Source organism: Grammomys surdaster, unplaced genomic scaffold, assembly GCF_004785775.1.
Source record: "Grammomys surdaster isolate TR1022 unplaced genomic scaffold, NIH_TR_1.0 126278, whole genome shotgun sequence".
Classification (NCBI taxonomy): Eukaryota; Metazoa; Chordata; class Mammalia; order Rodentia; family Muridae; genus Grammomys; species Grammomys surdaster.
In genome coordinates, this window is record NW_021621078.1 from 2089432 (window position 1) to 2108920 (window position 19489).

Here is a 19489-nt window from a genome sequence, read left to right on the forward strand (position 1 = left end):
AGTCCATAACCACCATGTTGAAGTACATGGCAGCAGGCAGACATGGCATTGGGGCAGTAGTTGAAAGTTTAATCTGATCCACAAACAATAGGCAGAAAGAGAACAAGCTACCTGGGAATGGTGTGGGCTTTTGAAATCTCCAAGCCCACCTACCCAAAGTAATGCACCTCCTCTGGCAAGGCCACTCCTCCTAATCCTTCTTAAACAGTTCTGCCAAATGGCGGCTAAGTAGTCAAATATATGAGTCTATGGGGGCCATTCTTATTCAAACCACCACACCATGAAACAGTAAGAAATTATTTCTTGTTGTTTTCTTTGGTTGGTTTTTGAGACAGAGTTTCATTGTGTAACACAGCCTGGCTTCAAATTCTTGATCCTATAGCCTCAGCCTCCTGAGTGTAGAATGCTGGATTTACTGGCAAGCATTGCAAGGAAGTCCCTTTTTAACTTTCAGTATTTTGCCACCACCTAGAATGGTGGCACTCAGCCTTTCTAATGCTGTGACACTTTCATACAGTTCCTCATGTTGAGGTGTCTCCCAATCATAAAGTTATTTTCATTGCTACTTTATAACTGCAATCTTGCTACTGTTATGAACCATAACGTAAATATCTGTGTTTCTGATGGTCTTAGGCAACTTCTGTGAAAGTGTCATTCAACTCTCCAAAGGGGTCGTGATTCATAGGTTGAGAAGCACTGATCTAGACTAAAGTGCAAAGAATTTACAGGTTCTAGAAGACTCTTCAGGTTCTAGTCCGTGTCTCCCTGTCTTGGCTTACCCCCTGCATGCCATACCTCCTATATGATGGTTGCAGTAAGGAGACAATTATAATACCTTGATCACCCCATGGAATGCCATGTCTATCAGGGTTGCTTTCCTGGATGCTCTGCCTCCTCCTTTGCACCTTTCCTGGACATCCATCTTCTGCTGACACCCACACTTTGACTTATACAAGGTCCTAGGTTTGATCTGCACTACCTGGTGGAGGTGAGGTGACTTCTGAGAAGTCACCACCTTCAAGAAACTCCTGAGCTGGGCTTGGCACTCCTGCCCTGCACTCTTACCGCACACCCCTTTCCTTCCTAGGCAATATTGAGAATGACTCTTTATAGCTTTCTGTCCACCTTAGATTATACGGGTCTCCTGAGAGGCATTACATTTTTATTCTTTCCTGCATCCCTGAGCCTAATCCAGGAGAGATGCTCAACAGATGACTCTGAACTAATCAATCATCTAATAAATTAGTGATTCCATTTCACACCATAAATTTTTGCCACTATGCTGGTAAATGTGAGTTTTACTTAAAATGGATAGAATTAAATGCTTTTGGATAGAAAAGAAATCCCCCATTCATTCCCCAGCCCTCATTTTAAGCCCATGTTCTATCATCCCATGGCTTGTAACCTACAATAGGCCATGAAATTAATTCCTGGGTCACAGCTGCCATTATTTTAATGAAAAGTATTAGAAGCAGAAGAGAATAGAACGACTCTCCTATCATCCCCCCACTTCTGTTTCTAGTATTCCATTACTGTCATTTCTCTACCTGCTGTGCCCAGGTGGGAGCACTACTGATAAAGAATAATAATATAATAATAATAACAACAACAACAACCCGGGAGATGGAGCTCCTGCTCTGATTTCTCTTTACCTAGAGCCCTCCAGGCAGGCCTTGGTCTCATTCCCTGAAAAATGGGAGTAATAAGAGTGTAAGTTAGGGCTGGGGAGGTAGCTAAGTCATCAAAAGCAAGCATGGACCCGAGTTCAATCTCTAGCACCTGAATTTTTAAAAACCTTTTTAGCAGCACACACTCTTAATACCCATACTTGGGAAGATGGAGACAGGCTTTGGAGCTCCTTGGCTGGCCAGCCTAGCCTAATCACCAAATCCCAGGCCAAAAAAAAAAAAAAAAATACACATTGAACATACACATACACACAAATAAGCTGGGCTGGGATGTGGTTTAATGGTAAAGTCCTTGGTACCATTGCCAGCACCACAAACAACAAAAATGAGCAGAGCAGTACAAATGGGCGGAGGCAAAAAGGAGCTGGTTTTGCTTCAACGCTCAGCACTGATCGTAAGCGTAACAGCACAGAGGCCCCAAGCACCACAAGCAGACAGCTCTGCGTGTCTAGCTCTGCTGTGTAGCCCTCTGTTTTGTTCCTAACAAGCTTCCCAGCTGCCTTTAAGCTGGGATACAGTTCTAAGATGGCCAGGCTTATGAGAATGCAGGCATTCAGGAGCATCAGGTAAGTGTCCGTCCCAGAGCTATAGATTCTGTCTTTCTAAATTGCAAATGTGACCATATCATCCCTCTGCCTCACATCTTTCTATGGTGCCCCTTATACTCAAGATGAGGCACTGGGTCCTTAATATCACCTAAAATGTCCTTTCTGATGTCCTTCCATCCTGCTCAGTTTCCCAGGCACCTGTATGTCCCAGGCTGGCCATGTTCTCCTTGGCCCCTGGCCATTCTATGCTGTCCTTGATGCTCGGGACACATCTCCTTTCCCCTGAGATCTCCAGTAGACATTGGCAACTTTCTGGATTCTGCCCTCTTTCCCCTATGTCCTCTCCCTTCTTTGGAACCCATGTGCCTCTCTATGGTTGCCTTAGTTATGGTTTCTGTTGCTGTGATTAAAAACAAAAACAAAATAAAACAAAACATTAACCAAAAGTATCTTGGGGAGAAAAGGTTTACCTCATCTTACAGCTTGTGGTACATCATCCAGGAAAGTCAGGGCAAGAACTCAAGGCAGGAACAAAGGATCACCTGCCCGAGCATGGCCCCGCCCACAATGGGCTGGGCCCTCTCACATCAATCAAGAACTAGGAAAACTCCCCACTAGCTTGCCTACAGGCTAGTCTGGTGGGGACACTTTTTCAGCTGAGGTTCTCTCTTCCCACCTCAATCTAGCCTGTGCCAGTTGATGTAAAAAGCCAACCAGTAGAATGTTCTAGAATGTCTGAAGAGAGCTCTTCCATTACAGCAGCAGCTTCAGCCCTGATTCTGCCAGCTGCTCCTGTGTTTCTCTTGTTCCTCAAGGGCAGAGCTTGTGCCTTTTTTCCCATGTCCACAGCATCTAACACAGTATACCTCCCTCAGAGGTCGCACAATAGAAACACGGGGAGTGGGGGCCGGAGAGATGGCTCAGCAGTTAAGAGCACTGATTAGTCTTCCATAGGTCCTGTGTTCAAGTCCTAGGACACACATGGTGGCTCACAACCATCTATAATGGACTCTGGTGCCCTCTTCTGGTGTGTCTGAAGAGAGCAACAGTGTACACACATATTTAATAATAAACAGATAAATCTAAAAAAAAAAAAAAATATGGAGGTAGATACTGGGTGAAAATTCTTCTTCTGAAAAATCTCCAAATTTCCAAGGTCAGAAGGTAACTCAGGGCCTTAGAATTTGGAGCCATTTTCTAAATAACAGGCCCCAGTGGCAACACTCTCAGGAGATAAGGAAGCCCTAGAATAAAGGGGTTCAGAGAGCACCAGAGCAAGCTGTAATCCAAGAGAACTGTCCCATAGACTTCATAGCTGGGGGAGGTTTTTTGGGAGGAATATAGGTTTTTACAAAATCAGTCCATTGAACGTTAAGAGACCACTGTAGAGCCATTAACATGAAGGTCTTGGTGGCCTAAACATACTTAGGGTGGGGCAAGATTATGAGTAAACTATTCTCCCTATACTGTAGTGAGTTTAGATTATGTGTGTGCGCATGTGTGCAAGTATGTGTGTGTGCATGTAAACTGAAGAGCCCAGAGGAGAAGAAAGAACACAAAAGTTGGGCTGTGAGAACTGTCTGTGGAGGCCTTAAGTAAAAAAGGCAGAATGGGTTTTTGTTTGGTTGGTTTGGATTTGCTTTTGCTTTTTGGACACTTCCCAGTCACAGCTTCCAGCAGGGCAGGAGTTAACTGCACAACACACGTTTAGGATTGATGGAAGAAGACACCTTACAAGCTTCCCCTGGAACCCACCCTGCAGTCTAAAAGTGGTAATTCTGGTTGTTCCTCATTAGTACATACTGTGCTGGTCAGAGCTGCCTTCTTACCAGGAGAGAATGAAATAAGCCAATCACAGAAAAATGCTCCTGGACTAAGGACTGAGTTCCTGGTATCCCAATATCAAGCTAAAGTGCTTGCTGACTTGAGTTTTATCAGAGAAAACTGAAATGAGGTCAGAGGTAGCTCCAACCATGCTTAATGACAGAGATAGGACCCGGGCAACAGCGAGCCAGCCCCAGCATCCAAGGGCGAGGCTGCTTCTGTAAATGTGGAAAGAAGATTCTCCAGGCTCCCTTACATGAGAGGGATGGGAATCACCCAATCTGGAGTATGCGGCCTCGAGCTGGGTCCCACTGAGTTCTCAGGTCAGAGAAGTGCCCATTATCTGTGGGGTGGAATTAGATGCCAGTGATCACAGCACTGTGGAAGCTGAGGCAGGAGAATCGCAAATTCAAGGCTACAGTTTAAAAAACAAAAACCAAGCAATAAAAAAAGTACCTTTTTCTTTTTCAGTATTTGCAAGACATATTCCAGAAATAAACAGCACACCCGTGCGCTTGCACACATGTGTGCGCACACACACACACACGTGCACACACCACACACATGTGCATGCACACAAACACACATACACACACGCACACATGCATACATATACAGAGCACTTTCATGATTCTCGGGACCTCTACATCTGTTCTCAGTTCTCACACATTCCACCATATACCCCACAAATACACTTGACTCAGTAACCACGCAGTTGAGGAAAACAGAAGTATAACTTTACTATTCGCCTAGTGGTTGTAAAGTGAAATTGCAGGCATAGTGATACAAAGGAAACAATAGAGACTTTGCATTCCCTCAGCTTCTAACACAAAAGGGACAGGGGAAGGTACAAGAGAAGCCAGGTTGGGGATGGGGAGCTCCGATGCTTCAGGGACCAAGTGCTGAACACAAACAAAACAGCAAGGGGAGCGCAAGGGTCACCCAAAGAGACAATCTCATCCTAGCCACTTAGTTCTGATTGTCCATGTTGCTACACCTTGATTTTCAGAAGCTGGAAAGTCTAATTTAATGTGAAATCTCTCGATTCTTAGAGGACAACTCGATTTTCTTGGAAACATTAAATGAACTAAATGTAGCAGCGAGCCCTGCGGCTTTCCGCTCTCTGCTGTAGAGGTACAAGGCATCTCCCCTAACTGTGGTATTACACTGCCACTTTCCAGTCACTGTTTGCCATTGCAGCAGAGGCATCCCGCGCGAGGCTCTCGGCTTTATCCAGCACCCAGGGCTGGCCGCCAGAGCTCTAGAGAGCAACTAAATCTACAGGAAGTAGAAGGTTCGCCCAGGGGCAGAAATGGGGGGGGGCCTCGAAGATGATTAAATGGCCGACTGTTCCTGCAGGAAGCCCTCGGGGTTGGGGAGGCTTTTATCTGGCTCAGAAGCCAGAGCTGCCTCTCGAAGGACTTCCAGGTGCTCCTCAGCAGCAGACAATGACCGGTCAATCCAGTCTAGGCCCCCGGTTAGGTGGCAAGCATTCCTGGTCACTAGTACCAAGTGACTAACAGACAGGAGCAGGGCGGTTGTCCTAGGGGGAAAAAAAAGATCAGACTCTGTAAAAGGGGGGAACTTTGTCCAGAAGCCCAAATGAGTGCATACTCAAGGTTTGTGTTCTCCATACAGGAGCCCCTTCCCTGGAAGGTGGGCGGTTACTTAATGCAGTGGCTCCTCTCTAAAGTACATAGGGGATGGCTGGCTTAGCCTTTGATGAGATTAACAAAGCTCCATGGGGAAACGGGAGAGCAGGCAAACGTATTTCAGATAGTAGAAGAGGCTTTCTGCAACACAGCCATTAACAGCTCCCAGAAGGGTGTTTTATGAAACAGTTTGGATGTGGTCAATTGGAAGAGCAGATCTCTAACTGCTGCCCACTTAAAGATGGGCTATACACATCCCTCTTCAGTGAGCGTCCCTTATTGATCACAAATCAATATGCCCAGGGCTGGCTTATTCAACGCTAAAGAAAATGTAATTGAAAATCAAATTGAAGAGGAGGGTTTTGTTTTATTGTTGTTGTTTCTCTGTTGTTTCTTTCTTCCTTCCTTTCTTTCTTTCTTTTTGGTTGAAAGATTCACTATGAAATAATTTTTATATGGTGAGTGTGCCAGATGTGTTCCATTATTACTAACCCCTGGAGAAAGCTGAGCAGCACGAGGAGTGGGCAGAGATACCCAAGACATGTCATGACTTACTGGCCACCCGGCAACCATTACACAACATGTCAGTGGGAGCCTCACAAATCAAATGGAGACAGCAGGTAGGTATTTTATGGGTTTACATTCGGTAGGGCTGAGTACATTCTGGGGAGTGGAGGAGGGTGGGGAGGAGGGGTTCCTGAGACGCCTGATGGGGAGTGACTTCCACTGTGGCTGACGTGTTACATGTTCTCCTTTCTGGGCTCACCTCACCACAGCCCCACTGGGCAGTGCTTCCAGCAAGGTGTGGCACCTGGGTAAGTCCAAAGATCAGAGGGAGGAATGGGGAGTGCAGGGCAGGGAGGCACAGTTAGCATAGTTAAGCATGCAGATCCAAGGCTGATGCATGGCTTGCACCTTTGTCTCAGGGGTTCAGAAAGGAGATTGGGCTCTATCACCTGCCAGGCTCAGCTCACTGGATGGCTCACCCAGAGCCAGGGGTGGTTGGAAGTCTGGAAAAACATCCTCTAAATAACCCAAGCAGCTAACCTGACATAATAACAACCCTGACATGTGACAAGATGAGTCACACATCCTCCCTCTTACCTTGCATCGAGGAGCTTGGGGTCCAGTGGAGGGTACATTGACTTCACGACGTCATCCACTCTAAGGGGAGGCAATGGGGACTATTGTCAACATTTTACTTACTAGTCTCCTTTCCTCCCTCCTTCCTTTCTATCCTCACTCCAGACTTCTCTGGTGGGGTTACACACACCCCCTTTGGGGGTCCTTTCTCTACCTGCTTCTGCATACTCAGACAGAGTCTAACAGAAAGACTTCAGATTCTGCTTGGAAAATATCCCTGCTCTCTGTTTTTGCTTTCGTTCCAATGGTTAAAATATGTGAGGTTACACACAGGGAGCGATGCTCAGGATAACTGCTACATTGAAAAGGTAATGACCAAGCATGAGCGTGCTATTTCCTCTCACATATAAAAACAATAAGCCAGAGCTGTGAAATGCAGCAGGGGAGGTCTAAGGGAATGCTCGACATTTAATGGTGGCTAATCTCCGCAGATTGGGAGGGAGTGGAATTAGAGAGCACCTCACTTTTCAGATAATCTATTCCTGAAGTAGTTTAACTTTTATAAATACTTACTACTTTTGTTTTTTTTTTTAAAAAAAAGATGCAAATACAGTGACATAGAACACGGGGCGGGGGGAAGTCACTGCTTAATTTGAGTTCAAACTTCTCTACTGTGTTAATCCGTGGCTAATATTTTAAGTTAAGTTTATTCCTCTTCTGATTTGTTGGGTGCGAGATTTTGCTCCTATAATCACTTGGTACAGAAGGAAAAAAATTGTGCAATTTGATTTTTAAAAGCACTAAGAAAAATACACAGCCCTCACTCCCAGGCCCGAGGAGCTGGCAAGCAGGAACAGAAGCATGCCGATCTTCAGCATGTGTCCCAGCTAGCCCCTTCCCCCTCTGCAAAGCCCAAGGCAGACTCTGCTCTCCTTGAAATAATAAATCACCATCATGACAGATGGAGAAAATTAAACAGGAAGGACATGGGGACGGATATCAGCCAGAGGGAAAACTCATGAGGCCAAATGAAGAAAACAAGAGAATCTTGGCTAGAAACATCAGGGAGGTTGTCCACGGCACTCTGCAGAGAGCTCTGTCCTCCTGACACCTCGGCACACAGTTAACCCTGTCTCCTCTCAGAAATCAGCATCCTAACACCCTATTTATAATCTGCACCTCAGGGCCTGCCCAAGCCCCATGAATGGGTCTCAGAAGTAACAAAAAGCCCAAGGAAGGGCCCAGCAGAAACGAGCACCGCACGATCTAAAATTGTGGGAGATCAGCAGCAACGCCTGGCACAAGCTGGAGTCTGGGAGGGTGGGGTGTCTTGTGCAGCTGCTGATGCTAACCAGGTATTTACACCCAAGAGGCAACTCCAGAGCCAGGAGCTATTCTGGCCTGTAGCCTCCCTCTCAGCTTCTCAACTCACCGACTACCTAGACAGAGTTCAAGTACGCCAAGTCTTGTATTTCTCAGAGAATCTTCCACATGGCTCCTCCTGAGCTTTACTAGGTTACTCTTAAGACAGAAAAGCCTGGTTGTTTGTGACTTAACCCAGGCACCAGGAATGCACAGTGGAGGCCATTCAAGGCAGAGGGGTCAGGTGACTGATAAGAACACTTTGCTGGAATCCGTCATTTGATAGCCAATCCACATACCAGCCACCAGGTGGCAGCACACATTTAACACGTCCTTTTGCTCTAAGAAAAGGGCCTTATTTTTCTTCGCAAAATCCAGTCCAACTGAGGGGGTGTAGTTCTTGACTGAGCCCTGCCGGGTACCTCCCACAGGGGATTTTGCAGACAGCCAGGAATTCAGGAGGTCTGAATGCTCTGTGGCTTCCCTTCCCACCCAGTGCTAGGCTGAGAATCAAGCAGCAAATAAGAGCCGCCATGGAAGGAAGGTATCCTCCAACCAGTCCCCAGTATATCTATTGGGTTGGCCCTAAGGGGATGGCTGCAAAACTACTGGAGATAGTAGCATGAGTCAGTGGGAAATGTGCTTGCGGCTGCCACAGTATAGCAAGGTAAGGGAGACTAACTAGGTAAGGGCAGGGGCTGTCACTGTCGAGCTACAGGCTGTCAGCCCAGTTATACTGAACTGTTAAAGGACCTATGCTGGCAAGGGAAATGATGAGTGGCTACCTGAGCTTAGGAATGAATGCCCACTGGGGGTTCAGGTAATTGAGACTTGCAGATCTACCGTTTAAAGCAGTGCTTAGCCTTGCTGGCTACCTCAGCTTCCTCTGTGGAGTGTGGGACCACACATCCACTGACCACTCACCTGGGGCTAATCCGTTTGGCCACCACAATGATGTCGCTGACACTTGCTGACGTCTTCATCTTGGCCCCAGAACCCATTGTCATGGCAACAAGTTTTTCTGTCAGAGTGTGACAAATCTAATATAACAAAGAGAAAAGAGGTAATGGGATGACCTGGCGCCCCACCCCCACACCAAGGGCTCTGGCACCTCGATAAAGATAAACACAGCCCCATCCTGGGCACCGCCACTAAGCTGGCTCCTACCTTAGTGATAAGAGGAAATGGGGTGGAAAGAGGCAAAAGCCAATAGCCTGGGTGGTAGCTGTGGGGGGAGGGGCACTGAGATCAAGGGCAGAGCTTCAGCTTAATGAGGACTAAGCTAGAATAATCCATCCAAGAAAAATCACGAGCTCCAATTTTACCATCTTGATGGGGGGGGAGGGGGAGATACTTTCTATTTCCTCAGGGTTTAGACTTCTAAATGGATAATATCTCCAGTGGGGTGCTCACAGAAATGGGGCTGGACAAAGGGCAACTGTTTCCTTTAGGCACATTCTCCAATAATGGCACCTATGTTGACAGTTTTTGAAAGTTGTGGGTGATTAGTATGTTTGTCCAGGTGATGATTAAAAAAAAAAAAAGGCCCTGGAAAAAGTAGGGCAAAGGCAAAATGACAACACGTAGGCTTCTTCCTCTTCCTCCTGCACTACTGGCTAGCCCCAAGGCCATGGCTCCTTTCTGTATTCCCTTATGCTAAAACCAAGCATGCCTTTATCCCTGCAAAGAAGCCCCATTACCTGCTGGTACTCAGGGCTAGGAAGCAGCAAGAAGAGCGGTCAAGAGGCTACTGGGGAGGAAAACCCACACCCTCCACACTCCCACTACAGGGAAGATGATGGAGCACAAGCATCCTGGGGTCTCAAGAGGAAACTCAGAAGCCCTTTTCTTTATCTGAGCTCCCCAATCCAAGAAGAGGGGCCCTCCCCCTTTGATGGAAAAGGACAGGAGAAAACCAAGGCCCAGGACATATCAACATATCATGTCTGGGCAAAGGGAAATGTAATATGGTTTATTGCTCCAGTCTGAGAACCTAGCTTCCTTTGTCTACAACCACATCTGTACGTGCAGCCATATTTATACATCCAAGGAGTTTTCTGACTCTGAGGCAACAGTTTCCTACAGAGATAGCCAAAGAAGAGGCAAATAAAGGGCTTTTTAATATCCTGTACTGAGTGACCCTAGAGAAATGAGCGAGTTGTCTCTTTTGAAATACTGAATAATTAGTAGACAAAGAGATAAGGTTGCTGATGTGCAGAAACTCATATTTGCATTTTGTTAAATATTTGCGTGTTGTTATTATTCTATTGGGAAAGATAATATCAGGCGAGAGTTGAGAAACAAATGCTGGGACTATGCGGATGGCTACAGTGTAACTTGGTTGTGATCTTCCAAAGGTTTCTGGCCTTCAAAGACCAAAGTCTGCCTCCAAGTGGAAGAACTTGTAATTTGGGTTTTTGGTTTTTGTAACTCTGATTGTCCAATTTGTCTGACTATTGTCACCAAGGGAGGCAGGGGAAACCCAAATACAGGATGCATTCCCTGGACTGAGCTCAGAATTAATAAAGGATCCTAGGGAGGCCCTTGCTGCTGCAGCTCCATGACCTCAGACACCCAGCCTTACCCATGGTTGGAAAAATTATTACTGGAGACCCCCCAAGCTGTCCTTTCCATAAGTCACTGTGTAAAGAGGACCAGATTGGGGAAAAGCCTATAAAGGACATTTAGAATGATAATGTAAAACAGATCCAATAGGGAGAGATGGCAGCAGACAGAAGAAATACAGCATGAGGCTAACAAGGGACTCTTGCAAGGTCAACTCCATGTACACCCAAGGTGCTCCATGTACACCCAAGGTACTCCATGTACACCCAAGGTACTCCATGTACACCCAAGGTGTTCCATGTATACCCAAAGTAATCCATGTACACCCAAGGTGCTCCCACAACTGCCCTTGACCTCACAGGGAAATCTGAGTATTACCTTCAAGATGGCGATGCAGTGGGACATGAGGCCCCTGAGGAGACAAGAGGAAAGTTGTCAGTACTGCTCTAAACAGCCCAACTCCTTCCACCTCCCTTCCTCTGTTCTTCAGCCGGCACCAGATGGGCACAGCAGGCACCACCTCCACGCAGAATTCCCCAGTGCTATAGCATACACATCTGACCCACTCCTCCAGCCAGCTCTGTCACCACCTGCCAAGTTCAATGTTTTATATCTCTGTGTATCCAACATGTCCTTCAGACTCAGCCTGGTGAGTTCCCCTTTGCAAACCCAAGTCAAAAGGCACCCACTCAGGAAAGCAGCTTACGAGGCTCCACAGTCCATAAGGGCTTATAAGCAGTTAATGCTTGTTAAAGGAAAAGAAGAGATATTTCCTTACTTAGTTGTGTGGCCGATATTGGGATGGCCATGCTCCTATAAGCAACCATAGTTAAACTAAATGGGTCTGTCTCTCCGTCTCTTTGTCTCTGTGTCTCTGTCTCTCTCTCTCACACACACAAGACATGTGAGGAGACACACAAGTAGACTACTTAGGAAGAAAAGGGTATCATAGAAGTAGGAGTTGGGAGGAGATGGTAACAGGGAGGGAGTGTGATTAAAATACATGATATGCATGTATGAAAATGTCAACATGAAACACGAGCATAATTTTAAACATTTTTTTTAAATGCACTCCTCTGGGACATGTTTCCTCAAAATGACCTTGAACTTCTTACCCCAGGCAGACCTGAACCCTGCTAGCTCCCTGTGCCACTCCCCATAGACGGAGATCCTCTAAAGCCTCTAGGACACTGGCTTTGGTACAGTTCTATCTCCCGTCATTTTGACGTCTGCAGGGCCTGGCCCCACACCCTGTATATAGTGCCCCATAAGTGTGTATCAGTAAACAAAAGACAAAAGGACAATGAAAAGAAGTAGAACACACTTTTCAAAGAACTGTCCTGTTAAATGACAGCTCTCCTTGAGACACTGAAAGCAAAGGCTGCCTGGAGCTGACTCAAAATCCCTGGGCAGTCCAGGAATGACCCAGCCACACTGGGGGCTGTATAAGGATGTCTGCCACACATCTCACTGCCCGGGTCTTCAAATCTACAAAGTGAGAGGAAGAGGACAAGAACAAACACTGTCATGCCCTGTGCTGACATCCCTCATCATGAGGACAGGGGAAGACCTCTGGGTGTCCAGTTCTGTGAAGGAATTCAGAAGTCCCTTTGCAATCCCAAAGGACTAGAAAGTGAAAGTTCCCTGGGGCCTTACGAGGCATCTTCAATCCAGTCTTCATTCTCCAGAATGGCCTCGATATGGGGGTTGGTGATGACAACATCATCCAGTTCTAACTCAGAGGGTTCAGACTGGGTCTCCATAGCACCAATGAGGTCCACAATGGGCCTGGAAGGGAGAAGCACCATTAGACTTTCATGACAAGTGACTCTGACTGAACCTCTTCTCATTGCAGCCACTGCTATAATTTAGATCTGGACTGTCCCCCAAAGGCCTGTGTGTTAAAGGCTTGGTCCCTTGGATGGCACTATTAGGAGATGGGTCCTTTAAGAGGTAGAGCCTAGTTGGGGTGGGGGGTTAAGTCTTTGAGACCTGACCCTAGTGGGGACTATGAGACACTCGCTCTCTCCTTTGCCTTTTCTGCATGCTGACCATGAGGTGGACAGTCTGTTTCTCCATGAACTCCTATCTGGCAGCACCATCAGATGTCTAAACGCAATGGATCCACCTGATCACGACTCAGAATCTCTAAGCCCATGAACCCAAAGAAACCTTTTCTCTTTAGAGTAAAGAGAACAAACACTGTCATGCCCTGTGCTGACATCCCTCATCATGAGGACAGGGAAGAGCTCTGGGTGTCCAGTAAAGTGTTCTGTGAAGGAATTCAGAAGTCCCTTTGCAATCCCAAAGGATTTATCTTATAGATTCTGTTATAGTGACAGAGGGAGAGGAGAGGATACTTGCCCTGGATACAAATCTAACTGTAATGTGCCCACAGCACAAGACAAGGCACACAGCTAAACAATGGGTCAAGAAGGCAGACCAAAACGCAAACGAAGCAGAATGAACTGAGCTGCTGGAGAAAGGACAGAGTTAGCATGATTCCAAAGATGCCTAGAGTCAGAATGGGGGGTAGAGGGTGGCACATGCACTTAATCCCAGCCCCTGGGAGGCAGAGCCAGAAAGATCTCTGTAAGTTCAAGGTCAGCCTGGTCTACAGAGCAAGTTCTAGGATAGCCAAGGCTATACAAAGAGAACCAGTCTTGGAAAGAACAGTCTTAGACAGAACAAATGGTCTTTTCTTTTCCCTTCAAACCTGCGTGAGTATGGAAAGACTCACATTCTGTTCACCCAGGCCTACCTGTGCTCTATAACAGGTGTATAGAGTCACTCTTGGGAGTCATCTCGCTGAGTAAAACTACCCCCACCTTCACAGCAGGGTTCTGTAGAACCCAAGTTACAGAAACATTCTTTGCAAATCAGAGCCTTCCAGGGACATATAAATAGCCATTCACAAGAAATGCTGACAAAGTTAAGATAAACACCAGAAACCTAAGTTTGGTTGCTTACACCCATCATGGATCTCTCTGCTCAAAATCCCTAAACTGACCTTACTTACAAAACCATTTTCACACAACAATGAATGATGAAGAAGAAATCTGCAGTGCAAGGAGACAGGCACCCCCATGCTGGGACTGCAGGATCTGGAACACCTGTTGCTTGGGTGTGTGCTTAAGTGTGGGCATCGGATGTCTGTTTCCAGGATTTTGGCTGGAAAGGGCTTTGGCTCATCCCCCTGCCAAATGAGGCAGCTAGCATCGCAAGGACAGGGCTTTCGTGTCAGGTGAACATGTTCAGTGACGTCTCCATGACCGAATGAACAGAGAAAGAGGTGCCTCAGGATGCGGGTGTGCTTAAGGAATGTTCTTATGCTCTGGAGTCTTTAGAGTATGAAGTGTAGCCTGCAGGAACCATTTAAGAGAATAGGTTGGGCAGAAGTGGTCAGCTCCAAATTCCTTCTGTCCCTCTGGCTTCCTGTTGTCAGCCCCCCTCCATCTACCCCCCCATCACAACTTACTTGGAATCATAGCGCTGTAGTAGATCTCGAGGCCGGCAGTAGCGCTGCCTACAGACCACCACCAAAGCAGCAAAGGAGGCCAGGAAAATGGTGGCCAGCACACCTATGGCGACGATCACCACAGTCTCCATGCTTCCAGGGGCACCCAGCTACAGTCCACTCACATCCTCTGAACAGGTGGAAGCTGGAGAGAACACAAAGTCAAGCAGACCTGGTAAAGACATGGCAAGTGGGGGGGAGAAGGGGCAGCAGGGTCTGACCTGCTGGAAATGGCCAATGGGCATCCTAGACCACGCCCAAATGTCCCTTCTCTTTTATGGTAAGCAGTTATTTTATTTTCTGGTTAGAATGAGCTAATTTTTGAAGCTTGGGACACATTTGCACCGGCCTTGATGATTTCAGGTTACAAGACAGTAAGTGAAATAATGTCAGGATGGAAGAAGGTTGTTCTCAGTGAGGAGCTCCTCTGTGTCAGACACTCCAGATGGAGGGAGCCTAGCAACAATCAAATAGGGCATCTCTACTATATGGTGAAGAAACTGAGATTCCAGGAGGTTAAGGAATTTGTCCAAGTCTCCATTGCTGGCTAGCAGAAAGCCACCCGTTCAGAGTGAAATCAACAGTCACCTTCCTTTTCCTTTCTAAGGGAGAATGAAAACTCTGTGCTAGGTTCTGACTCCCACTTTCAGAGATAGAAACTTACACGCAGAGTAGAGTATTCCTTGCCTAGTGCCATCTGGCAGGTTCTTTCACACCAACAGCCAGGTATGGCTTAACAGCTTGCTTCTGTTCTGAGAGATGCATTGCCAGGTATTGTGTTCATTGTTAAATGCCCAGACCTAACTTATACAAATGAATACCTGCTATGATGTCATTACATAATGCAATCCTATGGGACCACTATCCTGAACGTGAGCTATTACTCATTGCAGTGTGACACAGCCTATCAGGGTATGTTAAACTCAGGCCAAAGCATCTCAGAGAAGAAGTGGTCTTCACAGCATCCTTTCAGGGCAGGCCTCCAATAGGTACCCCTTTGAAAACGTCTCCTCCCCTCCCTGGCTTTAGTTTCTTCACCTACAAAAAGGAGTTCTCTGTCTCAGCAGTCTTTATGACCCCAGGCTGGTCCCTACTTCCATTTGCACGTAGTCTGTGTGAGCCATTTATGTGCATGTCTCCAAGAATTCAAACTCTCTTGATGCTCACTCAGGGAGCATATATTGACTATCCACATGGCAACAAACACTAGATTCTTAAGACTAGAGATGAGAAGACACAAATCCCTCCTCCCCGTGTCAATGAACAACTAATAGGGAAGGATTCAGCTGTGTTGATGGGCTATGTGCAGACTTGGGTAATAAAGAGATTGCATTTGCATGGCACTTTCTAGAAAAGCCTCCTTCGCAGACCTGGAGATGCTTGAGCTGAATTTGAGGGATGGGTAAACAGGGTGGGGACTTTACTGGCTTAAAGTGCCAAGGAAGCCTTCTCTGAGGTCTGAAAAAGCTGCTCTCTCAGAGAATTTTGTTTTCATCTTATACCTCTGTTGGGAATGCAGGAAGGTGAGGGAACAGGTTTACCTCAGTTTCTCTTGACACACTCTGTGCTATCCTTCCCGGACTTAGCCATGTTAGACCTTTTCTTTCCTCCTGGATTCATGTCTCCTTCTCTAGATGTTTTCCTCCAATATATCCCCTCCCTCAGGCTCCCCACATCCTCTCTTCCGTGCCCCCATTTCTCCAAGCACCACCATCACCACCCTGCGCAAGAGTGCCGCCTTCCTTCTCTTTCTTTTCCAGTAGTTTCCGCGTGTTTCTCGGAGGTCTGTGCTTTCTTGAACTTTCCCTAAGCCGCCTTCTGCGATCCCTCTGTGTGGGCGTTCCTTTGTGCGCTTTTCTTTCTTTGTGTGTTCTCTGTATCTCCGTGACTTTTTTTTTCTTTCTCTCTGGATCTCTCTTTCTCTCTCCATCTCCCTCTTGCCCTTCCCCTCCATTTGATTCTAAACCCACCAGGATCTAACCCTTTCTCCCTTCCTTGGCCCTCCTGCTGCCCCCAGGGAAGGTTGGCACGGGCGCTCAAGTTTGGTCCCCAACTTGCTCGCTACTCCGTTTCCGCCGGGCAGAACAAAGCAGTGTCCCGGCAGCCCACAGAGAGCCTTCTCGCCACCCTCCACTCGCCACCCGCCATGCATGCTCGCCCACCTCAATTGCAGCTCCGGGGTACGCCGGCTCCCCGCGGTCCCCCAAAGCCAAGTCCCAGTGCTGCCCGTAGCGGCCAGCAGCGGGGCATGCCGGGAGGGCGGGCGGGCCGACGACCCAGATCCACCCCCCGGCGGGGCGGCCCAGCCAGCGCACCCAAATCCCCCGCTGCCAGGCGCCGCCGTCCCCACCAGGCCCCTGGCCGCCTGGGGATTGGCGTCGCGGGAGGCCAGAGCAGCTGGGAGACAGTCACAGGCGATCGGAGGATCCCCTCCACATGCACCCATGGAAGCCAGGGCAGGAGGGTGATGTGAGGGCCGTGTGCGCCCACACCCACTGCCCTCCAGCTGGCCATCCAGGAGTGGGGGTAGAAGCTCCCACAGTTTGCACAGTGCTGGGTCGCTGCCCCAGCTCTGTGTGCAGATTGATTGTAGCGACTCAATAGCTGTGAGCGATTTGACATCACTTCTCTGTGCCTCTCTCTGTAATGATCCTGGAAACTGGTATCAGGGTCAGTGACACACGGCACACATTTTAGGGGAAGAGCCTGGCCCAGGACTACCAGTGAACTAGTAGCCTAACATAAGAGTTTTGCTAAACACTGCCTAGCTGGGACCCTGGCAGGCATGCCCATGATCCCATCCTAGAAATCCTACTGCAAAGAGAATACACCTCCCTGGTCAGGACACAGTCCAGGCTGCTTAGAGTCACCAGTAGGCTGCTTTCAGGCCTAAAGATGCCAGCTGATAGCAGCAGTTTAGGATTTCAGAGACCCCACCCCCCACCCCACCCAAAGGCCTAGGAAGCAGACTTTGGACTATTTGGGTAGGGATCCCAAAGTCATAAAGACCATGTTTTACAATGGGAAATGAATGGGCTCTGGATAGTCAGATTCGGATCTGTCCTGAGGAAACGGCAGAGCCTGAGCAGGCCAAGTAAAACGTGGGTAGCCTGTCCAGATCTAAAACAACCCCACACAAGGACCTAAGACGACAAGAACCAAAGGATGCAGATGATTTCTCCATCAACATGACGCAGTATCTACAAACCAGAGCCTATAGGCTCATCCGGACTCCCAGTCTTTTTGTTTAATTTGGTGTGTTTGTTTATGCTCCTGTTTTGCCCTGTTGAGGTTGGATGCAGGGCTTCCTGCATGTGATACAAGTGTTCTACCCACTGCAAGGGGTGGATGCCACCTCCAGACAAGCACTCCTGGGTTGTATAAGAAAGCAGGCTGAGCATCCCACGAGGAGCAAGCGGGTAAGCAGCACTCCTCTGAGGTCTGTGCTTCAGTTCCTGCCTCCCGGTTCCTGTTCTGAGTACCTTCCCTGACTTCCTTTCATGGCGACTACAGCCTGTAAAGTGAAATAAACCTTTTGTTCCTCAAGTTGCTTTTGGTCATGGTATTCACAGCAATGGAAACCTAACTCGTGCAAGAGGACACTGAATGTCAACATCCAGCCTCCATATGCACCACGCTGCCTAGTGGTAGAGTGAACACTACATGCACAAGCCATGTTTGATCCCCAGCACTGGGGAGGAGGAGGAGGAGGAGCAAGAGCTTTGCTTCTGATTCTTGGCGTCCTCTCTGGACGAGAAGGCTGGGGTGTGGTTTTATCATCCTCTGAAGTGCTTTCATGCAGACCTTTGGAGCACTGTGCCTGCCAGTGAGGGAAAGGTCACAGCACAGCAGCAAGTATCAGAAAAAGGCACTAGGGGCAGTGTCTTCATTTCCTGGTCTCCTAGATGTACTGTTTCTATTTGTCTTGGTGGTTGGATGACGGATGGGCTTAAGCTAGGCAGTTAAACTGTATGATCTTCGTGGCCAGCTCTGAGATTTTATGACTACACAAGAGATGTAACACAAATGAACATTTTTTCCAGAAAAGAAACCAAGCGTACAAGTGGCCACCCAGAGCTGATGATGTGAACTCCCGAAATGAGCCACATGCTGCCCATCCATTAGGCAGAGAAGAGGGTTCTAGACACTTCACAGCTTTCTCAGCCCACTGTCACCCACCTTCTAGAACCTCTGCCATTCCAACCCCATTGAAGCATCTCTAGAGCCATCAGAGAAGATTGCCTGGTACTCAGTATTCTCCCTTGCAAGTAACAGAACCCAGTGCAGTGTCCCACGTGGAAATGGAACCTATGGAAGACATCAGTGCCTACATAATCATCAGGAGAGTAAAGATCCATATTAGGAAGAGCAGGCTTCTCTACACCATAGACCTGGAAGATTCTGACCATCCCCTCCAACCTTATTCTCTGACCCTAAGTGCTGTGTAGGCCTTGAACATTCAGCCTCCAAGTGGGAGTCAAAGTGCAGGTAGTATCCTGAAAGTTTCACCAAAATTCAAATACCCCAAAATATGGCCAGGCTTCACCAAGAATGAACATCAAACCATGCAGCAAGCAGCCTCAAATCTAGAGCTGAGGTCCATAACTACAGAGGAGAAGCAGGTTAGATGCTGACTATGGTGAGGAAGGAAAAGATAGGTGTGGTCCTTAGCCCTAGTAGATGCAAGCTGGGGCTCTGCCCACTTAAAAAATGAACACTTGCTGAGCATCTATACTGAGCACCTGGCACGACATAGACCTGTTGATCCTCTCTCCAACCCTGAACGTTTAATATGATTACATTTGTAAAGGAGGGATCCTTGAACGGGTAAGACAATTCACTGGTTTGTCAGTGATGCAAGAACAGGAAGAGGAACTCAACACTTGCTGACACCAGAGCCAGAGCAAGACCACCAAACCAGGAAGCTAACAGCTCTTCCTGTTACCTGGGCGTTGGAACACAGCATCTGTCCTGGTCTCAGCTGCAACAAATGAAGCCATTTAATGTCAGCTTCATATATACCTCCTTATCAAAACCACACTTACCCTGGTCCTGGGTGTACACCACACTTTGCACTGTCTAGTTCCTTCCTAACACACCTCTGCCTTTCTTTTCTGTTAGCAGCTGCATTGCTGCCTCTGGGTCATGTTTGCCTCCTGGGTGACTCTTCCTAACACCTAGTGCTGTTCTGTTTATTCCATATAAGCAGGTGACTGTGCATAGAACCAGATGCAGCAAAGCCCTTCCTGT

The 19489-nt window shown here is 47.6% G+C and overlaps 1 protein-coding gene across 1 annotated transcript; it reads right to left on the minus strand.

Moving 5' to 3' along the window:
* Positions 1–4775: 4775 nt before the first annotated feature.
* On the minus strand, positions 4776–16492 carry Tmem98 (transmembrane protein 98). The gene is made up of 7 exons (XM_028759368.1): positions 16402–16492; positions 14201–14384; positions 12379–12510; positions 11101–11134; positions 9082–9197; positions 6817–6876; positions 4776–5603 (listed from the first exon to the last, which is right to left on the minus strand). Exons 2-7 carry the CDS (start codon positions 14329–14331, stop codon positions 5396–5398), a joined length of 681 nt encoding a protein of 226 aa, XP_028615201.1. The 5' UTR covers positions 14332–14384; positions 16402–16492; the 3' UTR covers positions 4776–5395.
* Between the last annotated feature and the right edge of the window lie 2997 nt (positions 16493–19489).

Excerpts from the sequence above, each read along its gene's own strand:
- Tmem98 (XM_028759368.1), bottom strand. The coding sequence starts at position 14,331 with ATGGAGACTGTGGTGATCGTCGCCATAGGTGTGCTGGCCACCATTTTC. Across the intron at positions 12,511-14,200 it reads CTACAGCGCTATGATTCCAA|GCCCATTGTGGACCTCATTG; the intron begins GTAAGTTGTGAT and ends TCTCCCTTCCAG. Across the intron at positions 6,877-9,081 it reads GCCAAACGGATTAGCCCCAG|AGTGGATGACGTCGTGAAGT; the intron begins GTGAGTGGTCAG and ends GCCTCCCCTTAG.